Source organism: Prunus avium, chromosome 5 (genome assembly GCF_965620075.1).
Source record: "Prunus avium chromosome 5, drPruAviu1.hap1.1, whole genome shotgun sequence".
NCBI lineage: Eukaryota > Viridiplantae > Streptophyta > Magnoliopsida > Rosales > Rosaceae > Prunus > Prunus avium.
Genome location: NC_142288.1, coordinates 28,587,896 through 28,615,019, shown reverse-complemented (window position 1 = coordinate 28,615,019; position 27,124 = coordinate 28,587,896). Strand labels below are relative to the sequence as shown.

Sequence of the window (27,124 nt, the reverse complement as noted above, 5' to 3'; positions counted from 1 at the left end):
TTAATATTTCAATCGCGACTATTATCATCCAATCTACTATGAATTAAGGCTCAAGTTTTACTCAAACTTAGATCAATACTCAACTTGACTTTTAGTTAGGGCTAGAGTATGGTTATACTTATAAACACATTTACAATTGTCTTAAGATTAAACTCATATATTTTTACCAACCTAAACTTTATGTAACTCCAATATAAGTTACAAGATCGAAATGTTGTTTAATTTGAGCCTGAGTTGAAACTTTAGTTTCACATAGGAAATTATTTATCTTTCGAAAGCCTAAAAAAAGATTTAACAAAAAATATTTTGTGGGGAACATGAATATTTATCTTCAAAAAACAAATTTGATTTTTAAAAAGAAAAAAACAGGGAAAATTGTATTTTGGATGATTCATTTTTGTCCTGACAAAAAAAAGATTTTTTTTTTTTTTTTGGGGGAAAATAAGAGTGTTGTAACCTTTTCTTTATTCTCACGCAGTTCATGCTGAGTTAGAACTTAGAACTTCCGATTGGCACCAACCAGAGGCAGACAACACAAAGAGGAAGGGTTTATGGTAACTTATATATCTTCACACTCTTACTCAGGCTTCGCTAGAGAAAGATGAAAAACCTTAAACGCTCTACAAAGGCATGACCTTCAATTCCCAATTGTTTTTAGGGTTTATTTCCAGGTCCTCCAAATCCTCTAAAGCCAACGGTTTCAATTTGTCTCGCACTCTGATTTGGTAAGTTACACAGCTTGATTATTGACTGCTTGACACTGCTTTTAACTGTGTTTTACTTATTGGTTGTTTGGTTGCCGAGGAATTGTGGGTAAGGAGGGGAAAACGTTAGAATTTGGATTTTACTGGATGCGCGCTTTTCTCATTGCTTCTCATATGAGAAAAGTGAGTGCTGCAATGATTATAGAAATAAATTCGAAATTTTTTGACCATTTTTGCGTTCCACCATGTTGTATTTTGTGGTTAGAATTGTGTTACCGTTGATTGGGTTGATGCAGTTTGATCCGTAGAGTATCATGGTGTGAATGTTCGATTCTAGAAACTTGTTCTCTGTTAGTTGAGAGGTAAAAATGATTGTAATGTAGGTTTGAGGTACAGAAAAGAAACAAATCATAATTGAGAAGTTAGCATTCTCTCGTTTCTTTTGTAATTACTAAATGAAATTTGATATATGTGTGGTTAATGCTGTTGAAAACACTTGTATCACATAGTTCAGTGCATTATACACGGGCATTGCAATAGTTACTGGTTGAAGTTTATTGTTGTATTTTTTTCTCGGAGAAAGTTCTTTTAATCTTCTTTTCACTACACGCTTTATATGCTTCATATTGATTTTAAGGTTTTATGTGGAAGCTTAAGCTGAAGATCAAGCCTGTGCAAACTGGGTTTCATGCAAGGAATTTTTAGTATTGGAAGCATTTGTTAAGTTGAGCCATATGCAATGTATGGCCAAGCTAATTATGGCCATCAGTTTGGGCAGGGTCCTCGGATACCCATGACACCTGTAAACAACCAACAGCGCCCACCAGCTCTGCCTCCACCTCCTGTTCAATACCAACAGGGACCTCCACCCCCTCCGCCTCCTGTAGTTCAGCAGGCTACATCTGTTGTCCCACCTCAGATAGGTCAGCGGGGCCCCTATTTATATCAGCATGGTTTTCCTCCCCCACCTCCCACTGTTCACCAAAGTCCACCTATTCCACTCCGTGGAATACCAAATACAGGTCAATCTTATCTACACCCTCCTCCACCAGGCCATGGAAGTACCTTAATATCACAGTGTTACTCAAATGCTCAGCATAATGTGCAACATCCTTCACATACAGGAACCCAGAATTTTCATCGTATTCCTCCACCAGGATTTGTGCCTCCTCCTTGCCCAGACATGTCAGCACCACATGGACCATTACCTCCTCCTCCTCCTCCTCCTCCTCCTCCTCCTCCTGCTGCTGCTGCTGCTGCACCACAAGGACTGACATTGTATAAAACGCTGTATCCTCCACAACCACAGACTGGTGTTGCACAGGGTCTTCAACATATTCCACCACCCCCTGCCTCTCCTGCCTCTAATCGTTTCACTACCACTACATTTGGTAGTTCTGTGCATTTAACTGTCAAAGATTCTCACATGCCTTGCTCGGCTCCCCTACCACCAGCATCTGCTCAACCGCCCTTGGCACCATTGCCCGCCCCTCCACCTTCTTCTTCATCTCCAACCCTTGCTGCTTTCAATTTCCCGGGTCATTCAAACTTTGATCATAGGTTTAATAAACTTCCCATGTCTGAATTGAGGGATCTGGATTCTGTTGATGAAGCCGCAGATAGAAATGAAGTCAGACATATAGCAGCTGTGCATGAGGGCTCCCAAAATTATGAAGGTGGAAGTGGCTGTGAAGCAGGTTCTCTAGCTGGAGATGGATTATCATCAAATGGAAGTTTGATGTTGGTGTTGGATGTTTCTCCACCTCCACCTAAGCCAACAGATGAGAAAGTTGTTCAGAAGATTGAGTTTTTCTGCCATGTTATTGCTAAAAATGGTCCTGGTATCGAAGATTTGACTCGTCAAAATGAATATAGGAATCCAGAGTTTGAATTTTTATTTGGTGGTGAGCCAGGAAGTGGAGCAGCAATTGCCCATGAATACTTCCTGTGGATGAAGAAGAAATGTAATTTGGCTTGTAAGTTGCATGATGGGCCAAATGGATCACCATTGAAGTCTTCGGTGATTGACTCTTCATCTCAACCTGAACATTTGAATGCTTCATCTGGTTATAGCTTGCCTGCTGATTCTGACATGGAGATGGAAGGTTAGCACAAGTGATTTTGCTCTCTCCTCAGTATTCATGATTTGAAAGTTTTGTCACATAATGTGTATATGTTAGGCAGGTTGCCATTTGTGACTTTATTATTTATGATCACGTTATTCTGGCCATATGTGACTGATATTTTTAGTGAACTTTTGGGCATGGAAACCTCTATAGCTATTGCATACTCCAGAAGTGCTTTAAACATGATAATTTTCTGTTTCAATCTTGACCTGATACTTAATATTGCAAAATGCTGAATTGTATTCAATGTCATTATCTATTGTAAATTTGCTTTGAAATTTTCCGTGTATTTGCCAAGTAACTGAAATTGGAGCTGACAATTTTTCTCTGGATGTGGATTCAAGATGATATCACCCTGTCTGACAGAGACCAGGGAGTTAATGATTCAATTGAAGCTCTAAACGGCAAGTCTGATTTGATTGACGATGAGCCTGATGTAAAAAGACAGCTACACAGGCCACAGAGTTCACCAGAATGGAGAGCAGCCCAGGGCGTCTTTTGTGAAAAGGTGTCATGCTCTTTGTCCTCCGAACTGTGCAAACTAAGTGAAGGTTTAACTTCAGCATTGTTCTCTCTCTCTCTCTCTCTCTCTCTCTCTCTCTCTCTCTCTCTCTCTCTCTCTCTCTCTCTCTCTTTATCTCTCTCATTCATACAAGTTAAGCATTTTCTTATCTCTCTTTTCCTTGCTTAGGTATTGCTGTTGCTTGTGTGATTTTTATATCATTATGTGTACCTTATTTAAAACCAAATATGTTCAGTAATTCTTTACTAGATATATCGTTTATTGCTCTTCCTGGAAATAAAAAACACTTGTAGATTATGTACTTCAATTTTTGATTTCCACATATCTGGTCAAGATTGTGTATATGTCTTCCTGAGAGTGACAGCAAATTTTTTTTGTCATTTGATGAATTTGCCTTTGTCCTGGAATGGGTTTAAAGTCAGATACGAGTGTCAAGACTATGTTAGAGTTGTACTCCACATCAATGGTCCAATTTTACTAATGTCCAGAGTTGTGCATTATCCTCAGGCTTGCCCGTTTTTATTGTTTATCATGATCCTTTTCTGTCGTATGCTCAATAAGTTAAAACGTTTTCGGTTTGTATCAAAATACAGGCCCAAATCTCTTATTTGAAGGACGGTCAAAAATTGAAAAGTCTCCTTCCAGAGTTGATAATATGTATTCAGCTGGAGCTGCTGAATGCCCCTTGGACAGCAATCTAGAGAAATCTTCCATTGCCATAGCCATAGCTGATGATCAGAATAAATTAAGTATTCCTGCAGCTCCTGAGGCCAACAATTTTGATAGGTTTTCTAATCAATTTATTAAAGTTGGCAGTCCGTTTAGACTTCTACAAGACTATGCTTCTGACAATAGTTCAGAAAATGATGATGTTAATGTAATAATAGTTCCACCATCAGTTACAGCTGCTGCTAAAAGTAGCCACAAAGATACTGGGTCTCATTTAAAGACATATATAGGATCTGAGAGTCCCTGCATGTCTGATAAAGAGTCTAAGCTACCGTCTGAATCCAGAAAGCCTTATAAGGCTGAAAAGTTTTCCCTACATACAAAGAAAGAGATTAAGGATACCAGGACAACGTTAATCACAACTGAGAGTCATGAGGCTTTCCAGGAAAAAGATGCACTGGATGGTGCTGGTACTGATGTTGTTTCTAGGAGGGGTAAGTCTCAGGAGGTTAAAAAGGCTACCTTTGAATCAGTTCCTCCGAAGGTGGATGAGTTTGGGAGATTGGTCAGAGACGGTTCCAGTGACAGTAACTCTGATGATTCACGCTATAATAAGAGGCATAATAAAAGAGGTAGAAGTCGAATCCGCAGCCGCAGTCGGTCTCCTCTTGACAGCGGGAGGAGGAGTTCACGCAGGAGAAGAGACAAGCGAAGTCGTTCCCGCAGGTACTTCCGATTGTGTTGCATGTGTATTGTTCTGTTTGGTTGGAAGGTTAATTTAATGTTGACCGAAATTTGAAGTCTTAGGCAGCTGAATTTGCCTGGGTATTTAATTGTCTTTTTATTCTGATTCCATAGAGTACATTATCTGTGGAGAATCATGATATTCTTCTTGACTGTTTGTTTTCCAGTTGGTCTTCCAGAAATCAAAGAAGCAGGAGCAGGTCTCCCACATTTAGGCGTGCAGGTGAGTTCAGAGATGGCAACAAAAGACAGGACAGGCGCCACATTCCAGAATGCTTTGACTTCCTTCGAGGCAGATGCTACCGTGGAGCTTCTTGTCGGTATATGCATCATGAGTATGATAAGAATGACAGTTCAAGGCACCATAGGAGCAAACAAAAGCATCTGGACACGCAGCCTGGTTTGAAAAGTTCTAGGATTAAGGAAGAGACTAAGCATACATCTGCCATGAATCTGCATGATGAAATTAAAGATCACGAGTTGCAAGATGTGCCTATTGCTAGAAAAGATAGTCAGTTGATTGATTCTGATAAAATTAATTGTGAGAGTTCTAGAGTGGCAACTGATACAGTGCAGGTGAAACAAATTCTTCCGGAAACACCAGTGGAAACCACCACTCACATCCCTGACAAAAAAGAATTTCAGGAAGTGCTCAAATCTCATCACCCATCCCCTCAACTGATAAGCAGTGCTGATAATGTGAAGTCATGTGATGATACTTCTCAGGATGTTTTTCCTCTTATGAAAAAGTCTGTAGTCGAGCAAACTCAAAGCAATAATTCTGTTGCACAGCTTCAAAAGGTTGATTGTCCCTCTAAGCAGATGGAAGAATTTCTCGTATCTGATTTGTCACCAGATCGAGCATCCAAGACTTCTCCAATTAAGGTCTATAGTAGTGGACCTTTACCAATTGCAGTTTCATCGACTCATGTGTGGCCCATGAAAAGTTCTAATGGCCAACCACTTTCATCAGAACAGTTTCCATATCTTTCACAGTTGCTTCCTCCTCCACCTTCACAAGGAACCAGTGCTGTTCATGTTCCACAGTTGCATAGAGATTATAACCTGATGCCACCCTATCCACTTCAGTCCACTCCTACAGGAAGTATTCATTCTTATCAAGATTCCTTACCTAACCAACATGCTCAATTATCTCGACCACTAGATTCCACTTGGACATCCTTGCCGCCGCCGCCACCACGACCGTTGTATGATTCATCTATAAATGCAGGAACTGCTGCACGAGATTTTTCTTCACAATTTCAGCAGAATCATTTGGTTCCAAGGAATGACTTTGGTTCTCATACTTCTGTCCGGCCTTATCCAACTGAATTGCCTTCTCATTCTCGGGCTGGTGACTTTCTGCATCAGATGTACCCTCCAGTGCGGGAGTTTCATCGTCCTTTATTGCACAGGGAAGATTTTGGATCTAGCAATCCATCAAGTCAACCATTTGGGGCCTCTGGTCTTTCAAGAGAAGATCAATTTACACATGCTCCTGTGCAGGATTTAAATTCTTCAAACGCTTTTGCTCATGGCAACATACACCCCCAACCTACTCCTCCACGGGAAATAAATATGCGCAAAATGCAAAATTTCTCTGGCGACAATTTTCCTTCAGGTGAACTTTTAAATTCATCCCCACAGATTCAGTCTCGTTCACAGAACCAACAGCCAACCTGTGGTATGCAATACTCTGTTGGTGATAGCATTCTGGGTGTGCCTGGGAAGACTGGTGTAAAATACCATGTAGGTGATAGCATTTTGGGTTTTCCTGGGAAGGATGGTCCTATGTCCCAATACCCTACAGATATTCTGGACAGAAATCAGTCGTCTCACCTTCCTGATTTTGGGGCATCTAGAATTCCCACACATCATAATCCTTACGCAGCTACTTTTGAGCAACCACTAAGCTCCAAATTCAGTTCTAACATTCTCAATCAAGAAAGCGATGCTCCCCCTGGTAATATATTTGATACTCCCTCCATTTTGAGCCAAGTTCCTGTTGATGGGCAAGGTGTTGGCAGTGTTGGATCAAGACAGACAACTTCTTCGCCAAGTTCTGCTAGAGCTGTTGGTCAGCTGTTGCCCAAGTCAGATGGTGAGCAGTATGATCCACTTTTGGACAGCATTGAGCCATCATCAACTCCATGCAAGAAAAGCGGTCATGGTCAAAAACAGAAAACCCCCAGTGATTCCAATATCATGGGGAGCGTCAGTGGCTCATGTCAAGCTTTGGATCTGGAAGAGAACAACAAACGTAAAGAGGTAGATACTGTTGCATCAGCAACTTCTCTAGATATTGATGAGTATGGTGAGACAGCAGATGCAGAAGTGGGTGTTGTTGAGGATGAGAGTCCTAGTGATCCTGATGATGCAGCAAACATGGCTGCAGGAGAAATTGAGATTGATCAGGCGGAGTCTCCAGGGAAGAGCAAGAAGGAAAAAGATTCCAGATCAATGAGACTTTTCAAGATTGCTATTGCAGATTTTGTAAAGGAAATTTTGAAGCCATCATGGCGGCAGGGTAATATGAGCAAGGAAGCGTTTAAAACCATTGTCAAAAAGACTGTTGATAAGGTCTCCGGAGCCATGAAAAGGCATCAGATACCCAAGTCACAGGCAAAGATAAACCACTACATTGACTCATCACAGCGAAAACTGACAAAACTGGTGATGGTAAATACTTTTTCCAATTCCTTCCTGCTTTTGGATGATATGTTGGTGTTAGATGAGTGGGATTTTGGAAACTTGTTTCCTGCAATTCATTCAGCAGCTTTCAAAATAGGAAAAACAAGTAAAGAAGAAAATTCTGACCGAACAGCTTTACTTTTGGCTGCTTTGGTTTTTTCCATTTAATAATAGGCATGCACATAAATGACCTGGTTGGTCTGTAGAGCTTAACTCAGCACTTTCTTGTTATATTTGTTATATTTCCATGCTTTTAGCATCATAGTTTTCTCTCTATGTTCTGCAGGGCTATGTTGACAAGTATGTCAAGGTGTAGATCTTAGCTGTGATTCAAGCAACCAACTGGCATGCCATGGCAGAAGATTTTGATCAGACATGTACGCCGTTTCCCCATCATTTGGAACTCCTTCCTATGCCTGATGGAGCTTTGCAATTTATTTGATTTGATTTGTAGTCTTCAACTGGTGTTGATAGGGAGATGCGGGGGGGTTTTTTTTTGGTTCTTTGTACAGTTTGTCCCTATTACTGGAGGGATGCCATTTTAGAGGCTAATTAAGTTAAGCTAATGACGGCACTTTACTTAGCAATTCAACGTTAGCAAAAGTTCTGTGGCAGCTACAGAACATGTATGTAATGTGTTCTTTTGAATATCATTATTGTGAAGTTTCCTTCTTGTAGTGGTCTACAGTCTACTCAATATTGTATATTCAATTTTGAAGAAGGTTCGTTCTAAATTTTTTCTTTTAATAGTACCCTTTTCTCTACATAAAAGTTAAAACATATTATTAGAGAGACTAATGTGCTTTTATATTATAAAAATTAATTTACTAGTTTCTCCATAAAACATCATTAATCATGCTCTCTACTTTAAGTTAAATTTTAACTGAAAAGACTAAAAAGTTATGTTAGGAATTCTTTATAAAATTTCTACTTCAATTCAACACTCCTAATCGGAGTAGTCACTTGGAATAAAGCATTTGTTTAAACTAATATTAAAGTTGTAATCATTGTTTTATCTTACTTCAAATTAATCATCCTAAGTGCTGTAACAGATAAAAAATAACTTCTTTCTTTTTGCCTAAAAATATAACTTTGAGGAGAAGAACACGAAACACTTGAACCCTAATCGGAATATGAAGACGCGGGGGGAGAAAAAAGAACAAGAAAAAGACAGAGTAAATAAAAATAAAAGAATAAATAGGAAATTGCCCAGTAGCCGCGCGTCGAAGGAAGCGAAAACCAGTTGAAGTATAGATAGAGCAGTTAACTCTTCCAATTGCACCAGCACGGTAGCCAAAACGACTCTTCGACCCTGCGTTTCAGCTCCTTCAACCTTCAACTCATTGATTTTCGTTTCTTCTTCTTCTCGAAATTGAAGAGAGGTTAGTACTTAATTGGGCTGTTAGAGATCTGCTTAGTACTGATATTCGCGATTGAAGAGAGGTCACCTGCGCACTCTTTTCCTTCCTATTTTAAACTAAGTGTGTTCTTGATTTATCAGTTTTAAGTGTCGTTTCAGCTCCAACTGTGTAGTTTTTTTTCCTATCTTTTCAATGGACATATTGGTTTGTTTTTATTGAATTGCTTTCGAGTGGTGCTTGTATTATTGCTTTGAAATGAAAATATTGAACTATTGTTTTTCTGCCATAGTTATATTGCTTATATATAATGCTCGCTTACTTGTTTATGAATGCATTTTGTTGGGTGCTCAGTCATTTGTGTAAGCAATTTTTGCATTTGGATGCAAAGAAGGATCCATTTCTTTTTTAGAATTTAATCTCATAGTTATATGACTGCTGAAGAATTAGGTCCTTTAGTTACTGCGGGAGTTAATCAGCAACTAGAAGTTGCCAATCTATTCCTCTTATCTTTTGTTTTCTTGTTTCGTTTATATGTCAAGTTAATTTCGTTTTAACTTGTATGCATATATCTCACCTACAGTTCTGGGTATTAGGGTTATGTGAATGTACACTCTGGACTGATTGCTTGTACTATGTTCTTATGATTTTTAATTGCATTAGTTTCTAAAGCTGTAAATTTGAATTCTAAGCATGTGCCCAATAATATTGGCTTCAGGGTTGCCCTATCTCTATTTTAATTAACTGGTAAATTTTTCTTTATTATTTGTCGCAAATTCAGGATATTTTACCCTTCAGAATTGTCACTAAAACTTTTTTAAAATCCCCTTGCATGGTTGATTGAATGCCATCTGATGAGGAGATACTGTAATCTCAACAGCCCTGATATTTATTCATTGCTTTTGTACTCGCCTGGAGCTGTTTGTGTCCCTTGTAAAATGTGTGAACGGGGAATTTGGATGATCTTATGGGTTTAATCTGTTTTTTATAATCATCTTTTAAACCCTTTTTTATTGTGAACGTTTTTTTATGTAATTTACTTTGGTTTCTGTTGACCAATATTTCAGGTCTTGAAAAAGGACTTGGAAGACAAAGACTGTATATTTAATTGGCTGGGAAGAGAGGCCCCTGAGGAGTGGCATATTGTAATGAGATCAACTATATTAATGCAAAATAAATAAATGGGAGGTTATACGTTATTCAAAATTCTTGAATTCAGGGAGAAGATTAACCCAGTCATTAGCCACTGATCAATATGGAAAATTCACTATGTAGTGCAAAACCAAATTCACAGTCAGAAAAGGAGGAGGAGAAGTCCAATGAGAGTAACTATTTTCTTAAAGACAGTGATGTACATTGTCAACAGAGGACTTCTTTGATAAAGAATACTATGATGGAGGGTCCCTCAGTCAATATTGGTGCAGATTTGCCTCAAGCGGAAGCCCTGATTTCTGTAGTGCCAAAGATAAGGTGGAAGAGAAAGCGGAAGAGAGCAAGGAGTAGTGCCCCGATTTTAAATAACTTAGAGCCTGATTTTAGTGATAATACAGAATCAGTTCCAGTGGAATCCCGACCTAATGTAGCGATGAAGAGGAGTCATGCCCCCAAAATTGGTGATTTTAATCCAGATTGTTTGAAGGGGGCTCTTTCATCAGAGAATATTTCCCCTGAAAACAATTCTTGCATGCAGTATTCGGGTAGAGATGTACATCATGATTCTCCACTTGGGGCTTACACACTGCTGGAGGAGCCTTCAATCAATGTTATTTCAGATTTGGTACCAGCAGAGTTACCATCTCATGTAGACTTGAGTAGAAGGAAGAGAAAGAAGAAGAAAGCTACGATAGGTGCTGCCCCAGAACCTGAAAATTCATGCCTGGCCTCTTGTGCTGGAATTTGCTCAACACCAAATTCAGAAAAGGCCAAACAGCATGCAGATTTGCCTAGCTTACAAAGAAAGAAGAAAAGGAAGCAGAATGAATGGAGGAAAATTGATGAGACTGACAGTAATGATAGAAGTTGTGAAAGTCCTAGAACAAAAGAGGAGCTGAGTTGCTCACAAGGAAAGATGAAAAATAAGCTGACGAAAATGTCTAAAGCCCATGAGAATAGTTATAAAAGTTGCAATCTTTTTGTTGGTACTTCATTAGTGGAAAATATTATGCCAACAGTAGATCCATCTCTACAGCCTCCTGTCACAGAATCTTTAGAACAAGAGCTGGCAGTGGCACAATCACCTGTGGAGGGAATTAGCACAAAAACAAACTCAGAAAGTTCTGAACTCATTGCAGATTTGAGTTGCTCAAGAAAAAAGAAGAAAAAGATTCGGAAGCAAAGGTGTAAAACCCAGGAGACTAACGATGAAAGTTGTCGTAATGATAAAATATGTGATCTTTCTGTTGGTACTTCTTTAGTGGAAAATATTATGCCAGGAATAGATTACTCTCAACAGCCTCCAGTCTCAGAGTTCTCAGAACAAAAACTAGAATTGCCACCACCACTTATGGAGGGAATTAGCACAAAGACAAATTCAGAAAGTTCTGGACCTTTTGCAGATTCGAGTTGCTCAAGAAAAAAGAAGAAAAAGCTTAAAACCCATGAGAGTAATGACAGAAGATGCAAGCTTTCTGTTGGTACTTTAGTGGAAAATATTATGCCAGGAACAGATTCCTCTCAACAGCCTCCAGTCTTAGAATTCACACATCAAAAGCTAGAATTGCCACAACCACTTAAGGAGGGAATTAGCACGACAGCAAATTCAGAAGGTCCCGAACCCAATGCGGATTTGAGTTGCTCACAAGAAAAGAAGAAAAAGAATTGGAAGAGAGGACATAAAACCCATGAGAGTAATGATAGAAGAAGTGATCCTTCCCTTGGTACTTCTTTAGAAGGAAATATTATTCCAGGAGCAGATTTGTCTGTACAGCCTCCACTCGCAATATTCTCAGAACAAGACCTAGAAGTGGAACAACCACTTGTGGAGGGAATTGGAAAAAGAACAAATTCAGAAAGTCCCAAACCCATTGAGGATTTGAGCTGCTCACAAAAAATGAAGCAAAAGAATGGGAAGAAAAGGCGTAAAATCTGTGAGAGTAATGATGAAACTTGTGATCCTTCTGGTGATACTTCTTTAGTGGAAAACATTATTCCAGGAGCAGATCCATATCTACAGTCTCCGCTTGCAATATTATCAGAACAAGAGCTAGAAGTGCCGCAGATACTTTTGGAGGACAGTACTTTTCAGGAGAAGAATGAGGACAAGGAGCAGAACAAGAGATCCAATGCCTCAGGAAATAATGACACTGACCACGACATTCGTGCAGGCTTGCCTTGCCAAGTTTCAATAGATGTTAAAGCTGATGAAAACAATAATGATGATTCTCTTTCAGAAGTTTCAAAGTTGGACCCTACGAATATACAAGATATTACTAATATAGAACAGACAGAAACCAAGACTGAAGTTCCTTCCTTGCCACCTTTGGCCGTAAAAGCTGATGTTGATGTCACTGTTAATGTGAAGGAGGGTAATCTTTCACAGATATCAGACCGTGCAGCTGAAAGATCTCTTGTTAGCTGTTCTAAGAAAAAGCTTCTAATTCTTGATATAAACGGCCTTCTTGCTGATATTGTCCCACAGGAATGTCATATCCCCAAGCGATATAAACCTGACATAACAATATCAAGGAAAGCAGGTGATAATTGACATTTAAACGTATCTTGAGAGTTATATTATTTTCTAGTCTTACTGAACTCTAATTCCTCTTACTTTTTCACAGTTTTTAAGAGGCCTTTTTGTGATGATTTTCTACAGTTCTGCTTTGACAGATTCAATGTGGGTGTTTGGTCTTCAAGAACCAAGTAAATTTCATTCTAAGGCTGATATACCTTTTCCTTTTGTCGTTTCCTTGTTTTGTTGGGTATATGATCTTCTACACTCTTGTTTTCCAGGAAGAACGTGGACATGGTGGTAGATTTTCTCTTGGGAGATTCCAGACACAAATTGCTCTTTTGCTGGGTAAGGCCATCTTAACAACTTGAGGACTTGTTCAGTAGGGTTTGTTGAGTTAAATTAGTGTTTTCCTCTTCCTCTTTCATGAATCATACAACCGAAGTAAAAAAAAACCATGGCTGCAATCGATTCATCTTTTCATTGCATTGAATTTCAGTATCCCCATTACTTTATTCTTATGATGATTGGCTTATGCAGAACCAATCCCATTGTACTACTACGAGGTTCAATACCATTGACAACACAGATAAGCCCCTTGTTTTAAAAGAACTAAGAAAATTATGGGAGAAGCATGACCCTAATCTTCCATGGGTGAACGGAGAGTACAATGAATCAAACACATTGTTACTGGATGATTCCCCATACAAGGCTTTACGCAATCCAGTTAGTTGATCAACTCTTTCCTCTGAATTTTTTTTTCCTCATGAATGTGACTGGTTTTAGTATAACGATTATAACCTTATTCTAATAATTTTTCTTCTAATTGCTTAGGCGAACACGGCAATATTTCCATACTCTTATGAATGCAGGGACAGAAGTGATGCATCATTAGGTGAGACACCATCCAGAGTAGAGGCTAAGTTTTTATGTATTTGGAATTGTGAGGTTAACAACAGAGACGCCTATATCACATATTATTGCCATGTATTTGGAATTGTAATGCCATTGTGTCCGCATGGTTGATCTCAACTAAACTAATTATGCAGGTCAAAATTTGAACCCCATGTGTACTTAGTCTTGTCATTATGTCCTTTAATCATTATGTACATCGAGTGGCTTCAAAGCTTTGTGTCCGCAGGTTCCTCCTATAGTTCTTTGAATTTATGATTTTCAGTTTATTTATCCTCTGAGGTTTTTTGTTTACTTCTAAGTAGTCAATAATTAATTTTTATGAAGAAAACAGAACTAGAATGGCTGTAAAACGTCTATGTTTTCACAATGTTATTGGTATGAAATTTTAACTTCCAGGTGTGTCATTATGTTTACTCTGTTCCGATGTCTATTGTTATTCTTTGCCCCTGCCTTTTGGACTGACAAATGTCATTCCATATCATACCTTGTTCCAGATGACATTTGAATCATATTTATCCTCTTCTTTTTCTTTTTCATTTTTCTATTTCTGTATGTTCTAGTATCAATGTATTTTTACATAATGACGTAGTGTAATATGTGATATTATACACTTGACATTAATCGCAGGACCTGGAGGTAAAATTCGTTCTTTTCTAGAAGGATTGGCTATGGCTGACAATGTTCAAAAGTATGTGGAGCAGCATCCATTTGGTCAACGACCGATAACAGAGTCAAGTCTTTCGTGGGGTTTTTATCGTAGAGTAATAGAGGATGAAGTAGAGTCACCTAAAGATTGATACCAGCACTTCCATTGGCCGGCAGGCAGAATTGTACTACACTGGAATTACCCGAAAAATGGTTTAGTGAGTTTTGCTTCTTTTTTGGTTTTTAATGTGCTTTTTGGGATGACCGCTGGTGTACGAAATATGCCAATGGATAACTGTGTAGGTTACGTTTTTGTAAATTACATTATACATGGAACCTTGTGCTCCAGGCAAAACTGAATCGTTGGCTAGCTCGTTGAAATTGAAATTTTCTTTCACTTAGCTTGTGTTTACATACCAAGCAAATAGCTGATAGAATATTGGGCTAGATCAGAAATGCTATAATTATGTCCGTTTGTTTGGCTATATGGGCGTATTCTTGTTTATGGTATGAGCATAAAGACGACAGTTCACTAACGCCGTCACGTTTGTCTGTTATAAAGAACCATAACACGATGGACGCCATGCTTTTTGCTTCACCTTCCGCCATCTTCAGTTGGTGTTGACAGTTGATAGAAATTTGTTACCCAACCAACCACCACCATGCTTTACAAATCTTATGCTTCGAGTCTGAGGAAAATCTCATTCTCATTGGCTTGCCTTTAGGTCATATATTTATATTTTCCGTCAGGGATGCATTGCATTGCACCAACCAAATCAGATTCCATGTGCCTGCCCCGTTTCTAACCAGCAAAATGGTCCAGAGGCTCTGCTGTTGGTTCAATTCAAAGTGACAGCACCAAGAGCCCATTAAGTCTAATTAATTATCATAATTAATAATAATGTGAAGGCTATTAACCCAACCCAACTCATGATTATTGTGATGGTTGGGTGATTTTTATTCAAACAGAATCAACTTGGCATGTGCAGCTAGCACAGCAACAGTCCTGTCCTATATACAAATTAAATAAATATAACCGAGGGATTTCTCAAATAATGAAAATCATGTGAGGTCACTCCCTATTGTATTTCAATGATCTGAACCATATATATAGTATATAAATATCAATGTCAAGTGTGTCAATGTGTCAATGATGAAGATGATGATTGGTTGGTGGGGTTGAGGAATTGAAAAGTAAGCTGAATGAATAATGCGGCAATCAAAGAGTAGGGATGAATGAGTAAAACATGCAATTATATGATGATTGAGATGGGTTTAGTAGTTGGTTTTTGCCTAATGGAGTTGAAGCATAACACGTGTACTTTCCTTCATCATTTTATCATCGTAAATAATTGTAATTTATATATATTTATGCATATGAATTCGAATGTGGCCTGGGCTCGATGCACTGATGATTAATTCCTTTACTCTCGACCTTCCTCAGTTGTATTTATTTAATACGTACATCACGATCACCTTTTGATGATCTTTTGGCTACCTTTTCTTGGCTCGTGATCAGCTTCAACTTTTCTTGATAAGCCAATGGCAATGCATTGCAATGGAGGTCCTGTCATGTGATTAGCTAGCAAGCACATGCAGGTTTCCCTCATTTATGTATAGCTCAAGTTAATAACCCCATAATTAACAAGCTTAATCATGGAAACTTGTTATACATGAGTTTTTGTTTTTGTTGTTAATGACTTGAATTAAGTTTATAAGATATAATTTGCTTGAGATTAAGTATATATGATTAGGTGTAAGACTCTTCTAATTGTCATGGTTCCCATGTCTTGAGATGTTCATGTTCGCATTTTGTATTCCCGAACTGCTACAATTATTTCCTTGATAAATAAACTACCACCACTAAAACTATCAAGCTTATATGATTAAATATATTTCCAGAATATATGTAGCCCCTTTGGACGGCCATGGGGTGAGACAGTTGACAAATGTGTTACTTTACCTATCATTCTTATAAGGGCAGCTGACTTTGTCAACTAGAAAAGAATCAATAACCCCCAAATTTAAATACTAATGTATCAAATTGACGATTTTAATACATTTTTAATGATAAACTGTCCATTTAGTTGATATATTTGAATGATTAAACGATATCCAATATAATATGTTACAAATAAAAAAACCCTCTAGTGACCTTTGTCTTTTGGCATTGTGAGAACTACCTTCTCATATTTGATGCGAAATTATTCATCTATTAGGGTATTTTTCAGTATGGTGGTCATATGAATACGTAATGTTATTAATTCACTCATATTACTCTACATAATATATCAATTATATCGTTCACCCGTATATTATAATAACTGAATCACATTATTGTGTAATTGTGACATATTAACACTAATAACAATATTTAATTTAAAAGGCCCTTAATCAGCTCCACTTGAGGCAGCGGGCATTCATTATTCAATTATTTATTGATACCAGCAGCAACTACTCGTCAGTCGTCGTCAATCACGTTACTCACGTAGTAGCCTTGACAAGGTTCACCCTTTTTCCTTTTTCCTTCTTGCGGTGTGGGACATATTTGCCAATGAGCTGAGCTTCTCTACTTTGCACAAAGTGGTGTAATGGTAAATCAGCAAATGACAAGTGTTTGAAGAAGGGATTCTGATGGCACTTGGTACTTGGGAGTTTGCAGGTACAAGGGAGCGATGCTTTCCCTTTCCTCCATCCAACTCCAAATATATAAAATTTCTGTCCATCTCTATCTCTCCCCTGACAATATCACATGCATATGAAGACAGCTCTAGACCCACCCACATCCTCATCCCACATGGATGTGAGAGAGAGAGAGAGCCTAAAATACATCTCACCCACATACACTCAAGCAACTCTTAATTTCTCTCTCCAGGAAAAAAGAAAACTTTTCGTTTTTATTTTTTCCAACTCTAAAGTCTTTATCTCTCACAAGAAGTTTGGTTGACACATTGCAACATTTTCATAAAACAACAAACCTTCCCATCTGTTATAGCTGTCTTCCCATTTGTTCTTTGAGGAAAACATCTCATCTTGGATCGCCAAAAGATTCCTTTACACGTTGCATTGGTTTTAGTTTCTTTTAGGCAATTGAAGGTAATGTTTTTGATAACTCTGGATGCTTTGTGCTTATTGTTGTAATGGGTCCCCTCCAATTTCTTAGGCCCTTTTGTGGTTCTCAAACAAGGCGTTGTCTGGTTTATTCTGTTAAACCCAACAAGGTTTCTTTCGCTCACTCATTACATTTGGATTGATCTTCTGGCTATACTTTTTCCATTTAGTTTCTTTACTTAATTCTTGCAAACTGTTGAGATTGGGGCTGAGGAAAACCCAAAAGGGTATCCATGTTATAAGAGGAAATGCTATGGAAGTTGGGATCTTTGATTGAAAAAGGACCATCTTTATTTGGTGGCATCTCGATGAAGAAAAAATTTATCTTCTTTGAGCTGTAATTAGCTGGAGAAAGTGAGTTTTGAGAAGACTTTTAGGGTCTTGTTGAGGAGTAATGAGTAGGTAACTTGATTTTGTATTAACTTCTGTTGGGAAGCTGTTTTTGAGATTACATGAATGAGGAAAGTTAATTGAAGCTGCAATTGAGCTGTTGGCTTTGCATTTTGCTGAGAGGGAAGGAACAAAATCAGGATAATTTAGATATTTATTGTACTTAATCAGGTAATTGGTGTCAGTCTGTATAAAGGACACTGGGGGTGTCCCAATTTTGCAGCTTGTCAATTGAGTTGCTGGAGAAATTGCAATTGCCTGAAAGCACTGAAATTTGTTTCAGAGGGTATAGAGGTGTGTGTGAAATTACTGATTCTTGATTCTGGATTGTCAATGAAAGTTGTGAATTGCGTATTGTAAAATTTGGTTCCGGCATTTTTGAAGAGCTTTAGATTCATATGGGGGCTGAGAAGCTGTAAAACTCTAGCTTGAAGATAGAATAGTTGATGGATGTTTAGGAAGTGGGAGTAATTAATTGTATTGATCAGAACATAGAGATGGCTGCAAAACTTCTGCATTCTTTAGCTGATGACAACCCAGATTTGCAGAAGCAAATAGGATGCATGAACGGGATTTTTCAAATTTTCGATCGTCACCATGTACTCACTGGTAGACGAATTAGCAACCACAGGAGGCCTCCTCCAGGTAATTTCTTATTGATGAATGCATATCAAACTACTTGTGTTTAATGATAATATCATAAAAGTGTTTTTGCGCTTCAATGTTTCAATCCAACTCTATCATAAATCTCATAATGAATTAAAAAAAAATTCTATGACTTATTCTAAAACTTTTGCATATGTTTGAACAGCATTTCTATGCATGCTGCGAATTGATAATTGACTTTTATTCTTTATATTATCTTGTCTTGTTTGCAAATTTAATGATTGAACTGTCAGCATTGCGGCCTGTAACGTCTAATGCATTCCTTTCTTTCATAGGGAACTCCCATTTCAGCAATGGTGGCCTGGAAAGGGAGTATAACAATACATACCATCGTCAGACAGTAGCTGTAAGAATTTTCTACTCAATGACTCCGTTTTTTTGTTTACAAATTTGAGGATTATGTCTTAAATTTAAAATACACCTTGGTATGTTACATCCTTCGATAACTTTTTTTTTTAGGGAATCAATGTTGTTTCAAACTCACTGTTGGACAGCAAATTCTCATTGTACTTGTTAGACATACTAATTTCACGTCAGTCAGATATCATTTACTATTCGATCTAAAATTTTCTTAATGCATTTGAAAGTACTTTCAAACTTGAGCTTTATACAGTTTTTAGGTGAGAATCATAAGCTGGAATCATCTTAGAATTTGGCATGGAGGATATGCTAATGACAAACCAATTCAAATTCAATTATCGAGGGATGCCTAGTACACTAGGTGTAATTTTTCCTAATTCTTGGCTAGGGCTGTGTGTATATCCCAGCTTCTGCTGATTCTGGAATGGAACTTGAAACCATCAATATAGATTTCTCTGTGATTTTAGCAGATTTTATGGTACTGAATCTGAATTTGTACTGCTTGTAATTGCAGGAAATGAATTTGAACAAGAGTATTAATGAGAAACAAAGAATCTCAACTGAATCATCAAGAGCCTCTTTCTCATCCGCTTGTTCTTCCTTATCATCTGTGGACTATAACAAGACAGCTCAACCAGGAACCTCTTCCTTTGACAGAATCATTTTTCCTGAAACTCCCCCAAGGGACCCAGTGACTCAATCAAGTACGTCCCCTAAACTAGGGAGGCAATCCTTTGATCTCCGGGATGTGGTGAAGGACTCTATGCATAGGGAAGCCAGGGGACTGTCAGTTAAAACTGCAACCAAAGAGGAAGCAGCTGGTCGTGCAGTGAAGCATAGGGACTCTCCAAGACCCTTACAGCTGTCCAAATTAGTGGAAGGATCTAATGGAGTTGGGATCAATGGGAAGCAAAATGTCCCTGCTGACCTCAAGGAGTCTCTTAGAGTTCTTGCTAAACTTCGAGAAGCACCTTGGTATGATGATGATGCCAGAGATCATCCAAGATCATCATATGAATCGAAAGATGGTTCGTGGCACACAATTCCAAAGGATGCTCCACGTTTTTCCTATGATGGTAGAGAGAGAAATCGTTTGTCCTTGGATTCAAGAGATACCTCCAAATCAACCCCCAAACTAAAAGAGTTGCCAAGACTTTCACTGGATAGTAGAGAAGGTTCAATGCGGAGTTACAACTCTGATTCAAAAACACATCACCCTTCAAAAGGTTTTCAGAATAGTGGCAACTCAAATGACAGAGACCCTAATCTACCTCAGTCATCCGGAACTCATAATCGGCCTCCTAGTGTTGTAGCAAAGTTGATGGGTTTGGAAACCTTGCCAGATTCTGCCTTGACTAGTGATAGTCACTTGATTAAAACCTGCCCGGTTAAAGATTTTGATCCTTTTTCAAAATCACTGAAGACAAATAATCTGCAGAGGCCTATGAGAATTTCTAACACCACAAGAAATTCTATGAAAGACCCAACATCACCACGGTGGAAAAATCCAGATTTGGTTATGAGACCTTTTTCAAGTTCAAGGTTTCCAATTGAACCGGCACCGTGGAGAATGCAGGATGGAAGTCGAGGTTCTCAGAAACCATCTTCCAAACCTGTTAAAGTTCAAGTAAGGTCTCCGGACTCCTTCCCTTCTGTTTATAGTGAGATTGAGAAGAGATTGAAAGATCTGGAATTTAAACAATCTGGGAAGGATCTCAGAGCTCTTAAACAGATACTGGAAGCAATGCAAGCAAAAGGGCTGTTAGAGACCAAAAAAGAAGAACAAGCTTCAAATTTTGGAACTCAAAAAGACAGTGAATCAAACTATACAAGTTCCAGTCAAAATTCAAGGTCAGTAAACCAAAGAAACACAAGCAACCATGTAATTTCTTCCACAACTAGAGGCTCCGCTTCCTCTAGGACTTTTGAATCCCCAATTGTCATCATGAAACCTGCAAAACTTGTTGAAAAATCTGACATTCCCACTTCATCATTAATTTCAATAGACGGCCTTTCTGATGCCCAAACTCTTCAGAGAGGGGGAATCATAGATAATAAGAGGGGTTCAACTAGCAGCCGAACAGTTAAAGATCGGTATCCTAAAAACAGTCGGAAGGACTCTGCTGTCAGTTCCACTGACAAAAAAGCAAGCGGCAGGAATATAAGATCAACACAATCTGTGCCAAAGGAAATCACTGTAACAAATTTAGTAAAGAGCTCAGGATCTGTGAGCCCAAGACTACAACAGAAGAAGCTTGAGTTGGGAAAGCCATCTCGTCCACCTACCCCTCCATCTGATTCAAAAAAGTCCAGAAGGCAATCAAGCAGGCAATTAACAGAGTCAGGTTCACCAGGTGGAAAACTCAGATCAAAATCTTCCAACTTGCAGCAAAGTGATGACCAATTGAGTGAGATAAGTAATGAATCTAGAACTTTGAGTCTCCAAGGAGATGACCTTGATATGGAAGTCACTAGTATTGTTCGAGCTACTGAGATAAATGACAGCCAGAGTCCATCTTTGAAAGCTGCCAAGTATTTGGCTTCCAGTTCAATGCAGCAAGTAGGTGTTTTACTGGTTTTAATCTTCTATTTCCACTCTTCCACTTTTGAAAATTTAGTTTATATATGGAATTTATTTTTTTTGTGTTGATTTTTCAGATATCAACTCCAAGGTTGGAAGAAGACGGATCTGTTGCGGAGCTGGCTACAGTTGCTCCGGAGCATCCTAGTCCTGTCTCTGTTCTTGATGTCTCAGCATATAGAGATGATGCACCATCTCCCATAAAGCAGATACCAAACGCCCTCCAAGGTACAGTAACTTTTCTTCTAAAATAGAAGAGAACACATTTTGATCATCTCACTAGAAAGATTATATAGTCGAACTAGTGGTTACCAAAATTTGTTTATATTCCTAACGCAAGGAGGAGGCCAATGATCCTTCACTATAAGTGGTCTATTTGACTGCCTCCTTGCCAAAGTGGGTGATCTCTTGATTGCCCAGCTATCTATTTTTTTTACCACCATTGACCATGGTTTACTATTATCACTCCATGTAACACACACATTAATCATGGTTAACCTTTTCTTTTAAATGCAATCATATACATTAATCACAATTAATTAATCATGATGTAATATGTTACATGAAGTGTGGTTCCCTACGATTGATAGTGGTGAACAGAATTGATCTAGAAAGAGTCTTTTCCTCGTCCACTAAATCTGACTTCAATACTTATTTGGCATACAGGTGAGAGTGCTGAAGATTCTAACCACGGTGAAGGTGAAGAGCAATGGAACCCTGCAGATAAGCTTGACAGCATGGGAGCTGGTCTTAGCTTGGAGATCAATCGCAAGAAACTGAAAAACATTGAAAATCTAGTTCAGAAGCTTAGGCGATTGAACTCAAATCACGATGAAGCAAGAACAGATTATATTGCATCACTCTGCGAGAACACAAATCCAGACCACAGATACATTTCTGAAATATTGTTAGCTTCAGGTCTTCTACTCAGAGACCTTGGCTCCAGCTTGACAACATTTCAGCTCCATCCCTCAGGCCATCCCATCAACCCCGAGTTATTTTATGTTTTGGAGCAAACCAAGGCAAGCAGTTTGCTTGCAAAAGAAGAATGCATCCCTGAGAAGGTAACCCATGCAAATCAAGAGAGACAGAAATTTCATCGAAAACTCATATTTGATGCAGTCAATGAAATTCTTGTTGACAAGTTGGATTTAGTTGGCATCCCTCCTGAGCCATGGTTGAAGCCTAACAAACTGGCCAAGAAGACCCTTAATGCACAAAAGCTGCTGAAGGAACTGTCCTGCGAGATAGAACAACTACAAACCAATAAATTGGAGTGCAGCTTAGAGGATGAGGATGATGGTTTGAAAAGCATTTTGTGTGAGGATGTGATGCATCGGTCAGAAAGTTGGACAGTTTTCCATGGTGACGTGTCTGGTGCAGTGTTAGACGTTGAACGATTGATCTTCAAGGATTTGGTTGACGAAATCGTTATTGGTGAGGCAGCTAGTTTGCGAGCAAAACCAGCTAGGCGCCGTAGGCAGCTGTTTGCTAAATAGTGTCTTCTAATTCTTCTCCTTTCTGTTTACCGTTGTGATTTAAATTTTTTTTGTGACGAGCACAATAATAAAATGTGTGTAAGATCTACAGTTAATGCTAGATTGTAAAGAAGTTAACTTGTCAAAGTCCTTAAAAAGATAAACGTATATTTGAAGATCAATTTATAAGATTCCTTTTTCTCTTCTCCACTTTTCGTCTCCTTCATTGTTTCGAAGAAGCTATGTGTTTGCGTTGATCTTGTCATCTTCTTTTATTCCATCATTCTTGCTGGTCTCCCCATCTTAGTAAGACTGAGCAAAGTATCTGTAAAATGGCTTGTTTGGACCCTGCCACTGCCGGTATTGAAGGTCAGCAAAGAGCAGTGTGACCACAGCTGAAGCTCTGGTAATAAACGAAGGAAAAATATGTTAATGAAATGAACAATCCAAGGTTTGTGAGTTTGCTTGCATGCATAGCTTCCTTTTAGTAATTTGGAAAAAAATTACTTATGAATGCGAATAAGTAGATTATAAAGTGGAATCCTAACAACAAGCCTCCGTAGCATAGTGGTAGTGCGTTCGCTTCGTAAGCGAAAGGTCGCGAGTTCGATCCTCGCCGGGGGCTCTCCATTTTACAATTTTAGTTTTACTATCTAACGGACCGGACTTTGACCCAAATTTTGGTTTTACCCACAACACGACCCAACCCAAAATGCTTTTAGGCCCCATGAAATTTAACCGCGAAAAACCAACTGTGAAATTTAACACTACCTCTTTTTTATTTTTTTCTTATTCGATTCTAGTTTTCTATTAATTTGGTATGGATAGGACTGAATTGGTTTTGAATCTGAACCATCTAAAGTAAAGAGACCTAAATTGAAAAGTGAAAATTAAACCAATATGAGTAAGACCACGGATGGATGATCAAATGTGGTCCTTGTCTACCCTAGCGTAGTAGCATGTATAGTTGTTAGAGGACCACACCCAAAATTCCATAAATCTTAGTAGGAGTACCTATCAGCATGCCTCTACGCACATTCCATTAATCTCCACCTTACACACACATATATATAGGGTTATTGACCGAAATAGCCCCCTAACTAGTGCTCGAGTTTCATTTTGGTACACGAACTAAATTTTTCATTTTAATAGTCCTCAAACTCTTCATTTAGTATCAAAACGGTCCTACTGTCAAAGTCTGTCAATTATTCTAAGAAATCGAAGGGCAAAAACAGTCTTTTTTGGGCAGTAGCCTCCTCAAAAAATGACCAACCCACCCGATTCCTTTTCTTTGGGCGGCTTAATATCACAAAACATCCCTAAGGTTTACGAAACTATCAGATTGAACCCTTAAAGTTTTTTGTGTCATTCGTGGTCTTCAAGGTTAGTATGTGTGATCACAAATGGTCCCTGCCATTAGGTTACATCAAAAACTTTGTTAGTTTGCTGACGTGACATATATATATTACAAAACATCCTTGAGGTTCACGCACCTATCACAAATGGTCCATACAAATTTTTTTTCATTTTTTCATTTAAAAATATATATATTGTATTTTAAATACACGTGACACTTTATTATTAGAGATATGGGCTCCACATATATGCCACATCAACAAACTAATGGAGTTTTTAAAAAATAATTTAAATTTCATAAAACTTTAAAATAAAAAAAATAAAAAAACCAAGGGTTTAGGGTTCATAAATGATCCTCAAGGTTAAAATCCTTCTATAAATGGTTTTTTCATTTTTAAATTTTATGAATTTTAAATTATTTTAAAAAAACTTCATTAGTTTGTTGATGTGGCATATATGTGGAGCTCACATCTTCAAAAACATAGTGTCACGTGTATTTAAAATACAATATATATTTTAAAATAATTTTAAAAGAAAACTAAAATTTTATGAATTTTAAATGAAAAAATTTCACCAGGACCATTTGTGATAGGTGCGTGAACCTCAAGAATGTTTTGTGATATATATATATATGCCACGTCAGCAAACTAACGAATTTTTTTTACGGAATCTAATGGCAAAAACCATTTGTGATAACAAATACTAACATTGATGACCACAAATGACACAAAAAAAGATTAAGGATGCAATCTGATAGTTTCGTAAACCTTAGGGACGTTTTGTGATATTAAGCCTTTTTGGGCAATCCCTCTTTCTAAATGGGCTCAACTACTTTGAAAAGCATTTGGCATGGTTCAAATTTGGAGGAATCCAACATTTATAGAACAGAGGGAGAGAGAACAAAGATAGAGTAGATAGGGAGATAGGGCAAAGGGGAGAGAGGGGAGAGGGAGACGAAGGGGAAGGAGAGGAGAGATGGCTATGTAGGTGTTAGAAGATGGTATTGCCCCTCGATTTTATAGAACAATTGACAGAATTTGATGGTAGGACCGTTTTGTTATTAAATGGAGAGTTGGAGGACTATTGAAATGAAAATTTTAGTTCGTGGACCAAAATGAAACTCAAGCATTAGTTGGGCGTGGACCAAAATGAAACTCGAGCAATAATTTGGGGACCATTTTGATTAAAAAAAAACTTTATATATATTTCCAACAAATTTAAAACAAGAAATAAGAAAAAGAAGGGTTAGAAAAATATTTGAGTTTTTTTGTTCTCTTTATATCCATTTTTATGTAGTATACTCTGTAGCGAAGAAGAGAGGCTAGAGGAGAGGACCACACAACACAAGTAGGTATAGCACGTACTGTCAAAGCAATTTAGCAAAGCCTTTTGTGTGATGCCACGAGGGCACATATAAAATGAATTAGGGTAGGGAACTGGGGTTGGGGGTGTCCTTTAATGTTTCTTGGATCTTGTGACATAATGCTGCTGCTGCTGCATGAAAGCTGCTGAGTGACAGACAGACTGCTTCTTCTGCCTGTGGACTCTTGTTCTTTCCTTTTCCTTCTCAGAAGAACTGCAGATTCCAAACCCTTTAATCAATCATTTTTCTTTTCTTTTCTTTTTCTCCTTTTCTCTTATTGTCTTGTATGGTGCCTTCTTCCATGCTTATTATAAATCTTGCTTTACAATATTGGTGCAGACAGAGATATCAAGGACGCAGTTAAACTTGTGGGCTACCCAGCCCTAATTGTTTGTGTGCCAAAATTATTAAAGAGGTACAGATAGTTTGGCATGCTTCTCAGAATGCATGTGAGAGAGAGAGAGAGAGAGAGAGAGAGAGAGAGAGTACGAGAATTCTATAACAGGATAACCTAGGGAGCCAACTCATGAGCCAAAAAGTTTAGCTACCTCGCCAGTCCCCAAAACCACTTTAAACAGGCAACATTTAGTTAGTATAATTAGTTAAAAGCTTCTTTTTGGTTGAAGTTTCTTGGGGTGTTCATTAATGTTTTGATGGGGTTGTTCTTGAGAGGCAAGAATTTAGCCTTTCTGAGGTGTTATATGTCAATGGATGGGTAACTAACCCTCTTATACATATAACTATACAAAATGTAAATAATAAAATAGCTAAACAATTTCTGATTTAAATAACCGATGATTTACAGCGGAGAAAGATGTGCTTGCTTATACATATATGTTGCATAACTAAGAGCTATATATATATATATACACACGAAACAAACATGCATTAATGTGTAATTGTATGTATATTATTGCACACAAGTCACAATTAGTAATCAAAATCGTTTCAACGTTGATCATGATAGCTTATAATTTTAGATCCAAAATTGTTTTGGCCCCAGAATATTATTGCATTGCAATATGTATATATATAAACACCAGAGAGTGTCAGCGCGGTCATTTAATTACTTGGGGTAGGGTGACCAATGTGGCCATGCCCAACATCCCATCTCTGCAGGTATGCATATATATAACCCAAAACCAGCCGGTGAAACAGGACGAAGTAAAGGTATGATATTGTGGCCACATATATATACGTAGGGCAGTTGGTTTTGTAATAATATTCCCAAAAATTTATTTAATTAAACATGTCTTCGGGATGAATGCAACTGGGATTAAAAACCAACACAATTTAAATTCGTGCTCATTGTTTCATGCCTGTTCAAAAGCACAAGCCAAAAACACAAAACCAGGAATAATTAATTTGATCTATGATCCATGTAACGAATTAGGGTGAAAAAAAATAAGCAAAACCTTTCAATAATATATATATATATATATATACGTTTTTCACATCATAATTTGTTGCTTAAATAATCACATTATGTATATATGTGTGTGTGCGCGCACACATGTATTAACACCATTCGGCGATCTTGGCAAGCTTTTCCATATATATAACTCCCTTCTATTGAGGGATTTCTCAAATAAAATTATTTGAGGAACACCCTTTCGGGTCCCTACAATTTTTTTTTCAACAATCCAAACCATCTATTTTTCACACCTTCATTTAGAGATCATCCTTGCAAAAAAAATCATGCAAATTGAAAATCATTAAGGCATCTAATTGATACCAACAAAATCAATGAACACGGTGCTCTAAGAAAGTACTTTAA

At 37.9% G+C, this 27,124-nt stretch overlaps 3 protein-coding genes and 1 non-coding gene across 8 annotated transcripts; all 4 read left to right on the top strand.

Moving 5' to 3' along the window:
* The first annotated feature begins 463 nt into the window (after positions 1 to 463).
* LOC110753339 (uncharacterized) lies at positions 464 to 8,209 on the top strand. Of its 3 annotated transcripts, XM_088253222.1 has the most exons (7): positions 464 to 725; positions 1,356 to 1,726; positions 1,829 to 2,809; positions 3,175 to 3,381; positions 3,947 to 4,748; positions 4,934 to 7,445; positions 7,744 to 8,209. In XM_088253222.1, the coding sequence occupies exons 2-7, from the start codon at positions 1,444 to 1,446 to the stop codon at positions 7,771 to 7,773; spliced, it is 4,815 nt and encodes a 1,604-aa protein (XP_088109348.1). In that variant the 5' UTR covers positions 464 to 725; positions 1,356 to 1,443; the 3' UTR covers positions 7,774 to 8,209. The 3 variants fall into 3 exon arrangements, with proteins under 3 accessions (XP_088109348.1, XP_021809926.2, XP_088109346.1); XM_021954234.2 differs by having other exon boundaries at positions 1,356 to 2,809; XM_088253220.1 differs by having other exon boundaries at positions 1,342 to 2,809.
* Positions 8,210 to 8,560: 351 nt separating this feature from the next.
* On the top strand, positions 8,561 to 14,443 carry LOC110753364 (uncharacterized). Of its 3 annotated transcripts, none has more exons than XM_021954258.2 (7): positions 8,564 to 8,839; positions 9,883 to 12,507; positions 12,592 to 12,673; positions 12,764 to 12,830; positions 13,023 to 13,208; positions 13,317 to 13,377; positions 14,025 to 14,443. In XM_021954258.2, exons 2-7 carry the CDS (start codon positions 10,071 to 10,073, stop codon positions 14,192 to 14,194), a joined length of 3,003 nt encoding a protein of 1,000 aa, XP_021809950.2. In that variant the 5' UTR covers positions 8,564 to 8,839; positions 9,883 to 10,070; the 3' UTR covers positions 14,195 to 14,443. The 3 variants fall into 3 exon arrangements, 2 of the variants coding, with proteins under 2 accessions (XP_021809950.2, XP_021809951.2); XM_021954259.2 differs by lacking the exon at positions 8,564 to 8,839 and adding an exon at positions 8,881 to 8,900; XR_002526128.2 differs by lacking the exons at positions 13,317 to 13,377; positions 14,025 to 14,443 and having other exon boundaries at positions 8,561 to 8,839; positions 12,627 to 12,673; positions 13,023 to 13,045.
* A 2,318-nt stretch (positions 14,444 to 16,761) lies between these two features.
* On the top strand, positions 16,762 to 22,838 carry TRM4 (LONGIFOLIA protein). The gene is made up of 5 exons (XM_021954220.2): positions 16,762 to 18,188; positions 18,485 to 18,555; positions 19,084 to 21,129; positions 21,228 to 21,378; positions 21,817 to 22,838. Exons 1-5 carry the CDS (start codon positions 18,041 to 18,043, stop codon positions 22,647 to 22,649), a joined length of 3,249 nt encoding a protein of 1,082 aa, XP_021809912.2. The 5' UTR covers positions 16,762 to 18,040; the 3' UTR covers positions 22,650 to 22,838.
* Positions 22,839 to 23,181: 343 nt separating this feature from the next.
* Positions 23,182 to 23,253, top strand: TRNAT-CGU (transfer RNA threonine (anticodon CGU)). The gene has a single exon. It is a non-coding gene; the product is annotated as a tRNA-Thr (tRNA).
* Positions 23,254 to 27,124: the final 3,871 nt, after the last annotated feature.

Excerpts from the sequence above, each read along its gene's own strand:
- TRM4 (XM_021954220.2), top strand. The coding sequence starts at position 18,041 with ATGGCTGCAAAACTTCTGCATTCTTTAGCTGATGACAACCCAGATTTG. Across the intron at positions 18,556-19,083 it reads ACCATCGTCAGACAGTAGCT|GAAATGAATTTGAACAAGAG; the intron begins GTAAGAATTTTC and ends TTGTAATTGCAG. Across the intron at positions 21,130-21,227 it reads CTTCCAGTTCAATGCAGCAA|ATATCAACTCCAAGGTTGGA; the intron begins GTAGGTGTTTTA and ends TTGATTTTTCAG.
- LOC110753339 (XM_021954234.2), top strand. The coding sequence starts at position 1,444 with ATGTATGGCCAAGCTAATTATGGCCATCAGTTTGGGCAGGGTCCTCGG. Across the intron at positions 2,810-3,174 it reads TTCTGACATGGAGATGGAAG|ATGATATCACCCTGTCTGAC; the intron begins GTTAGCACAAGT and ends TGTGGATTCAAG. Across the intron at positions 4,749-4,933 it reads AAGCGAAGTCGTTCCCGCAG|TTGGTCTTCCAGAAATCAAA; the intron begins GTACTTCCGATT and ends TTTGTTTTCCAG.
- LOC110753364 (XM_021954258.2), top strand. The coding sequence starts at position 10,071 with ATGGAAAATTCACTATGTAGTGCAAAACCAAATTCACAGTCAGAAAAG. Across the intron at positions 12,508-12,591 it reads AACAATATCAAGGAAAGCAG|TTTTTAAGAGGCCTTTTTGT; the intron begins GTGATAATTGAC and ends ACTTTTTCACAG. Across the intron at positions 12,674-12,763 it reads GTTTGGTCTTCAAGAACCAA|GAAGAACGTGGACATGGTGG; the intron begins GTAAATTTCATT and ends CTTGTTTTCCAG.